Consider the following 8,846-nt stretch of genomic DNA (forward strand, 5'->3'; position numbering starts at 1 on the left):
CAGTTCAAGCAAGCAAATAACCATGAAAAGATTACATCATACCAGTTTTCTGAGATTTGCATAACTGCATCCACATGAATGCCACGAATGACAAAAGTTTAAACATCTTCATTTTCACAAGTAACTTATTCTTGTTTCTGAAATAGAAAAAGATATATATATATTTACTACTTTTAAGCAAAGTTATGGTTCTGTCAGGAAACTCAATTAATGTTTGACAGTGCGAGCATGATCCATGTCTCCAACCTACTCAACCCACTGGGCAACTGTCTCCATTGTCCTCAAGTGGACAAAGCCGTTCCTGAACATCCAACCAGCTGTGCTGGCATCTCTCAGAAAAACAGTGGACTTGATTGAGTTGTGAAATCCCAATGCAGGCATGTCTACAATAAATTAAATAGTATGCCTGGAGAAGAGGAAGCCTTGGGCTTTGAATCCCCAGAACAGTGAACCCCCATACAGTGCTTTACCTCCTTTATGATCAATTTATTAGTATATCCATTGATACTGAATTAACACACAAGTTTAGGGCTCTAGGAGCTATACCACACAGTTTATCCCTGTCAGGTCTAGGAAGTCTGATCGTATCAGGCCTCACCTCAAGTGGTCACACATGAGTTGCAGGTAGCAGCTCTAGGACCTTGTGGGGACCGCTGGGTCCTCAAACTGTGAGCCTTTGGAGTCCCTGTTTATTCTAGACGTGCTCTAGAAATTGACAGTGATCATTCTGGGCCTCGGCTCACTGGAGTCCACAATTGCCATTGAGGGGGAAAATATGTTCATTCAGAGTGAGGTAGGCTCTGACTCTCATAACATATACTTTCATATTCTAACCATAATTTGGTTGTGAAAAATCTCTGTTTCTTATTGGTCAGGCATGCAGATGTTACCAATTACAGACGGGCAGGGGCCCCTTCAATGTGAGGACAAAACCAAAAGTCTATGTAAAAAAAACAACATATTACATTGTCAATAACCTTCACGTTATCACATATGTTTTCCTGACTGAACTGTAGTGAACCTAATAAACAACAGACAGGTTTGCAGAACATTTATTTACTAATTGAACCTGCAGGATTTACTGAAGAAATATGAAAGTGTGGCCTATTCTCATGAAACCACCTAAAACCATGTCTGTAATAAATTCAGCTGTATAACCTCAAAAAAAAAAAACTTTATAATTTACTATCATTTTAAAACTAACTATGGCTAGTTTCTGCCTCATTAACTTATTTTGGGCTTACATTTTTTTTTTTCCTTTTTTAAAATAAAGTGTTTACTCAAAATCTCATTATCTCATATTTTATTAAAACCTATCTACTCTGGTTAAGACTGTTTTTTTCCACCCATAATGCATCACAAAGAAGAAAGAGATTGAAGATGGCTACAAGGTGAGCTAGTATTTTCTCTTTAATGCATTTTTGATTATCATTACCGTAACAGTATTATACTTCAAAATATTTCGAAGTGAGTCGTTTTTCGAGATTTACGATTATACTGTAAATACAGTATAATCGTAAATCTCAAAAAACGACTCACTTCTAAATTCATATGTTTTTTTTTCTGACTTTATGTGAACGAAAAGACACAAATTTGCCCATTTTGTCATTTGTCAAACTATTAGGCCTATTGAAATAAAATAAAATTAATAAAAATTGAATAAGAAAAACATTTTGGTTGGTCAGTTACAGCTGTAATTGCTAAATATTCCTTTATTTGTGAATTTCTCCCGCTTATCTGTCCTTATATATTACAAAAAATTGGAAATACCCCTACGGCGGTCGTCCTAAAACCTGCCCGGAGGCGCCCGTAATCGTGGTAGAATCAAAGTATTGGTATTTTTGACAACCCTACCTACTAGAAAGTCAAAGCAATCTGAATTCCCCCAAAAATGCATAAATTAAAGTTTTTGTTTGTTTGTTTTTCCCTGTGTGTTTTGTAAACTACCACAAAAACTACATGAGTTACAAATTAATAGTCACTGAAGATGAATCAGAAAATGGTAAATTGTGTAATGGTATGGGGGAAATCGAAGCAGGCACAGTTGCAAGTACTTTAATATCTCTCTCCATCTAAGGTAAAAAATCTAGGATTTGTTTTTCCTATAGTTATTCAGTTGGGACATACAGAATTTTGTATGCTGACCTTTTTGGAGAAATTAAATTGCTGTATATGCATTTATCATCAAAGCAGAGCAACATCCTGTTTAAGCCCTTTGTGAATTCAGCTACACGATAACAGTGCAAAAGTGGTATATCTCGAAGAAATTCCTTAGTTGTAGATCAAGGAGGAGGGCCTATATTTGTACAAACTGATCTTTTCACTGGGTGCCTCCTCAAACAAATTCTCTTGTCAACTTAATACTTATTTTTCAACATAAATATATTACCTTAAAACATTCACTTATTTAGATGAAAGGATTAAACACTACAATTTATTTTTCTTTTGGCTGTATTACTTGTGACTTATTTATGTATTTAATGCAATAAAAAAGCAATTTGTAGGAAAATGGGTGATAGGAGATGCCTTTATGACCTTTTATAAAAGTTTTAGAGTTTACCATCAAGAGTGCATTTATCTTTGACATACAGCATTAAAATGTTTGGAACCCACTACTACACTGTATCACATCTGAATAGAATACCATCTCCATCACCTATAACTTAAAAAAAAAAAGATAGTGCTTGCAGAGGATTTAAGCTTTTAATCTGGAACAAGGATTTACTTACCTCTATTGCCAAGAAGAAAAACATTTTAGTGGGAGATTCATTCAAGTCTGGGAAATGTGATGAATTAGCTCCCAGTTCCTAACAAAAAAAGACAGAAAAAGCTACTTAAACAATGTTTCATTTATTAGAAAATAAACTAAATAATGGAAGACTTGAAGAAATTCAAAAGTAGTATTGGTTGTATCACCATGTCTCTACCAGTATTATTGACAATCCAGAGATTTACCGAATAAAATACCATTATAATTGATTAATTGTGTTAGTAGAGCAAAGATCTATGGATGTTGAAGTAGGTAACTCCTCAGTGAAGTCAGTAAAGAGCAAAGTGTAAAAATTCCCCGCATCAAGAGACCCATCTTTTGGCAGAGTGGGTTTGTCCCTCTGCTGGGTGGGGCTGTGTGCTGTGGAGAACTCAGAGGTACACCTTGAGATGGAGCACTTCGAATCCGAGTGGGGGTTCCTGCCTCCACATCCTACAATACATTTTTGTTAAACAAATAAACCCCTGTAGTCCGGGAGCTACAGTGGAGACACAGGGAGTCCCTTTATAAACGCTTTCACTGTCCAGACATGAATGAGACCATTGTGTACCACACATACTCAGTCATGTTAATACAAAGAAAGTCAAGGGATCATGTAAATACCAATCTTTGTACATGCATACAAGTCTCCCTCTCAAGTCTTTCCATAGGGATGGAGAATGCTGCTCCCCGTCTCCAAGTCAGTCAGTCAAGGAACATTTCCTGCAAGACTTGGAACTACAAATTCTGGCCCTGGCAACTATGTAGCTCCTGAGGAATCCCCTGGACTGTGATGGGTGATTGGTCACAACACTGTCAGCTTCAGCCCACACACAATTACTAAAGTTTAAGCAGAAGACATAATGGCAATTATATTTGATAATTTAGCCTGCCCCATCTCTCCCAAAAAACATTATGTTTGTCTAATGGTTGGGCAGGCCTTGACTGGAAAACATTTCAACTGCTTCTTCTGGATCAAATTAACAAAGAAAAAACACTCACAGTAGGAAGTAAGAGAACATACTTACAATTGTTTTTAAATATTAATTGTTTCTGTTTATAGGCATCATTTACCAATTGTTTTACTCAGCCAGAAAAAGAAAAGAAAAAAAACATCTGACATGAAAGCAGCAAACAAGGTAACAATTCTGTAATAACTTGGAAAAGATTAGCCTAATTTACAATCGTGATTACAGATCAAATGTTTCAAGTAGTACAATATCCAGCCCTCCAAAAACACTGAACTGTGTTAAGGCATCCATACATGGGAGATATACGAGCAGTAATTCCAGGCCACTATCAATCCTATTTTGACAACTGAAAAGCTCTTAATCCCTATTCATCCTTTGTGTTGACGTAGAGTATACAATCTGTCAATTACATTACAGTCCTAAGCATTGTAAAAGCAGACAATCTAATCCCTTGCATGTCAGGAAACCAATGTTTAACTGTTTCTCTAGTGAACGCGAAAAGTTGACTTTCTAAGCATTACAAGATTTAAGATTTGTTCTGTTTATTAGAAAAATGACAAAATTGTAACTGAAAACAAATTACGTACAGAATTAAATTTCTGAGGCTACCCATATGACATAAAAAATATAAATGTGAGGACAATTAATCCTGCACATGTTGTAGTTATCAAGATATTAAATGAATCAGTTGATTACCCGCTTGTTTTTCTAGAGAATTATAGGTTCATAAAGAAAGTGTTGTAAAGGATTAACATTCTGCAAAAAGTTCTATAGATAATTCTACATTAGTTTTGTGGCCCATGCATGTTCCCAAATTAGTGATATACAACTCCCACATTGGACAGCAGATCCATATCATCTTGCACACATAGACAATTGTTTTTTCAAACCCAGTTCTGTCAACTTCTGCAATGATTTGGCAGTGACATTTGGAACCACAATTAATTAGAAAAATGTAATACAACTATCACTATCAGCCACTACACATTTACCAGAATCAGGGGCATTTTTAGACTTACAGTTATAGGGGGGCTGAGGAACAGTGTCTCATCTAACTGTCTGAATGCGGCGTGCGCGCGGGGGGGGGTGCTGACGTTGTTTTGTCGGACTGCACGACCACACAGTTCAATTGCTCAGTAAGTTAGGCCTGCTAATCTATAATTTCTAATTCAATACATAGTAATTAATATATTACTTTAAATCATCGGCGTCAAACTCCAGGCTACTGTATGACTTGCTAATGTGGACAAAGACTGGCAAAGAAAAGGAAACTCGACAGAGAAAGTTTCAGAATTCAGGTGTTTCAGAAGAGGTGGGAGACAGAGTACTTGTTTGTGGAGCATCAAGAGAGGCCTATGTGTCTTATTTGTAAAGAAAATTTCGCAGTGCCAAAAGAATTTAATGTACATCGCCATTATGAGACCAAACAAAAAGCCAAATATGGCGACCTAAGCCATGAAGAGAAGCGGGCGAATTAAAAAAAGCCCTTGAATTACAACAGAATATGTTCACAGCGGCCAAAAGACAAAGCTAATTTTAGAGCACAGCAGTTCACCTTTGAGCTTTTCACTAGTCCATTTGTGGTCGATGTGGACATAGCGCCAAACAATATTGAAATAGAGCTGATTGAGCTCTGAAAGCCAAATTCGATACTGTTGGTGTGCCCTAGTTTTACCCTTTCCTCCCAGCTGCTGTACTTTCAATGTTTGGGAGCACATAGCTGTTTTCCCTAATGAAGATCAACAAAAATAATCACATATCACAACTGACTGACGAACATCTCCAGTCCATCCTGAGGATTGCTTCAGCATAAGACATCAGTCCAAACATTGATGAACGTACTCTGCTCAAAAGGTGCCAGGTCTCTGGTGAGAGCAGCACATAGGTAGGCTAGTTAGCTATGAACTGAGGCTGTCACAACAGTCACTGCACTTTATTAAACACCATGGAAATGTACACGAACAGTACGAAAAGACAGTAACTAAGTAACTAGAAACAGAAGACAACAACTCAACATCTTTGAACCATGCATGTAAAGTCTCAAGTAAACTACAGTTAATGCAATATCATGGTGTATGGTTGTTTGTTGTTAATTAAACACTATTTTGCCTATTTGGTTTCTGGCCCGCGGGTGAGACACAGAATTACAATTTGGCCCATGATCAAACTTGAGTTTGACACCCCTGCCCCTGCTGCACATAACACAGCCAAATAATGCTTAAGTATATAACTCTGAAATGTACAATATTTTTCATTTTTTGGAAACCTATTTTTTTTTTTAACCTCTGGCAGTTTACTGCTTATCTTTGTACCATTTCAGGTTATTCACTGGACTTCAATAAAAACGGGAAAAATGGGGGTGTTTTGATGGTAGTGTATTTATTAAAACATTAAATCAATGTATTTCTTGATCATCTGTTCAAATTCTGTTTCAATAAAGAAATGCAAAGAATGCCTGGGATATTAAAGGGATCTGCAAATTGTAAGTGTCTTTATAAGCAAATTACAAATAAATAATATATTTAGGAATTTAGATCAATCCCAGTTTAACATCTGTCCCTCAGATGTTTTGGCTGCAGTCAAAATACTGTGCAGCACTTTCATTTGACAGTTATGTTCAATATCTGGAGATACTTGGCAGAAAGATATTTGTGTTGGCAGGTGCGGTACTGTTCCATAATGTAAAGTTTCCTTTAGGTCGATTTGAAAAATGTTAGGATCTCGGGTTAGTCGGATACTTATATAGTGGCTCACTAAAATGTCTTAAATATGAAAGTAAGGTACTTTGCATTTTCAACAATACCACAGGACACAGTTACTAATTAATAAGTAAACAATGCTACTCCAAATGTTTCAATCTATATGCATATTTGATTAAATCGACAATAACACTATGAAGAAGAGCCAAGAGAATGTTTTTTAAAAGCTGTACAAATGTATCCTTAAGAAAAACAAATGTACATTTTAAATGGGAAATAACAAGAATCTTTTCTGATTTTACATATTTAGTTAAAATACAAATGTGAATATTCAGTAAATAACGTTTCATATTCCAGTATAAATAGTAATAGTTTCAGGGAAGCAATCTAAAATTCCAGTAATATGTATTTGCTTTTATATTTTCTTTCAAATGCATAAAAAACGGTTGCATAAGCTAATGGTTAAAGTTTAATTTTCCTTGATACATTTTTGTGGTATGTGTTATAGGTGACACCATAATTGCTCTTGATACATTCCTTGACCAACAATATGAGATCATTCTTTGTTGAAAATTAGGGACTCTAATTGACACACAACTTACATTTTTAAAACAAGAATATGTACATACTAGTAAAAATCATATGTAATGACAATAGAAAATTTACATTTCCTGTGGAGTATATTTTTTTATTATTTTAAATTCTAGTTGAATTACAATTTCATTGAGTGTGTCAAGCATCTAGAGAAGAGTGATTTTTCAACTGCATTTAAATCTATCTCAGTATACTGTTTTTTTCCCGCTGTTACAAAAAAGCAAAACAATCATAGTGTAATTTGTTCAACACTTAAAACTAAATTAAAGATAACTAAACAACTAATAAAGAAATAGATAAGCATTACTGAAATTACAGTTTTTATATGAAAAGTATTAATTTAATGTATATAAATATACTGCATTTTTAATTTCATCAACAAAACCATTAAAACACAAGAAAAATACATTTGGACTCAGACATGGTAAGGTTAAAAATGAAAATTGAGAAATAAAGAAAAAGCATTCTACTTACAATCAATTTAATATTCTGTACTCTAACCCCTCAAGCAGTAAAAGTAAATGTGAAGTTTTGCAAAGTCCTTTGACAAAATACCTTTTGGCTGCAGTCAAAATACTGGGCAGCACTTTCATTTGACAGTTATGTTCAATATCTGGAGATACTTGGCAGAAAGATACTTGTGTTGGCAGATGCGGTACTGTTCCATAAAGTTTCTATTAGGTCGGTTTGAAAAATGTTAGGATCGGATAATCGGACACTTATATAGTGGCTCACTAAAATGTCTTAAATTTAAAGGTACTTTGCATTTACAACAATACCACAGGACACAGTTACTAATTAATAAGTAAACAATGCTACTCCAAATGTTTAATTCTATATGTATATTTGATTAAATCGACAATTACACTATGAAGAAGAGCCAAGAGAATGTTTTTAAAAATCTGTAAAATGTATCCTTATGCAAAACAAATGTACATTTAAAATTGGAAATAACATGAATCTTTTCTGATTTTACATATTTAGTTATAATACAAATGTGAATATTCAGTAAATAAATATTCATAGTCCAGCATAAATAGTAATAGTGCCAGAGAAGCAATCTAAAATGTCAGTAATATGTACTTGCTTCTGTATTTTCTTTCAAATGCATAAATAACTTGCATAAGCCAATGGTTAATGTAACATTTTCCTTGATACATTTTTGTTTTATGTGTTATAGGTGACACCAAATACATTGCATTAATTTTATCAACCAAAACATTAAAACACAAGAAAAATGCATTTGGACTCAGACATTGTAAGTTTTAAAATCAGAATTGAGAAATAAAGAAAAAGCATTCTACTTACAAACAATCGATTTAGTATTCTGTACTCTAACCCCTCAAGCAGTAAAAGTAAATGTGAAGTCTTTTGAAAAAACCCCTCCTTTAACTGTTAGATCTCCCTCCCTTTATATTTCAACAAATGAAACTTCCAGGAAGTCTCAGCCCAGCTAGAATAAAATGTATGTCAAATGCCCATCCTTTAAATTGACCAGAACTGAACACCACTCTTCCAGATAATGTCAAGGCACTTTGATCAGACTTACATGTGACAGGTTAAAATATACTCCCTAATATTAGGCTTTACTTTTTATTTCCTTCCACACTTCTAATACATATTTATATAGTGATGTCAAATTCACATCTGTGTCATATCTGTGTTCCACATTGTAAATTTTATGACACCCTACATGTTTTCTTCCACATCTTGCAACCCTTTGCATTTACTCATATGACATATATCTAACAAAATGGCATTTCCATTGTGGGAGCTCAGTGGCCGTTAGTCAGCAAGCCTGGGAAAACCGTGATATAAACAATCCTGTCTGAA

The 8,846-nt window shown here is 34.7% G+C and overlaps 1 protein-coding gene across 1 annotated transcript in view; it reads right to left on the reverse strand.

Annotated features, from left to right (window-relative positions):
- LOC136714096 (collagen alpha-6(VI) chain) overlaps positions 1-8,362 on the reverse strand; it is a 42,323-nt gene extending 33,961 nt beyond the window's left edge. Inside the window, exons 1-3 of the mRNA XM_066691407.1 lie at positions 8,322-8,362; positions 2,730-2,807; positions 43-137 (exon numbers count right to left, since the gene is read on the reverse strand). Of these exons, the coding sequence (XP_066547504.1) occupies positions 43-112 (70 nt within the window). The 5' untranslated portion in view covers positions 113-137; positions 2,730-2,807; positions 8,322-8,362. The remainder of the gene's footprint in view (positions 1-42; positions 138-2,729; positions 2,808-8,321) is intronic.
- Positions 8,363-8,846: the final 484 nt, after the last annotated feature.

This window comes from Amia ocellicauda, chromosome 18, assembly GCF_036373705.1.
Source record: "Amia ocellicauda isolate fAmiCal2 chromosome 18, fAmiCal2.hap1, whole genome shotgun sequence".
NCBI lineage: Eukaryota > Metazoa > Chordata > Actinopteri > Amiiformes > Amiidae > Amia > Amia ocellicauda.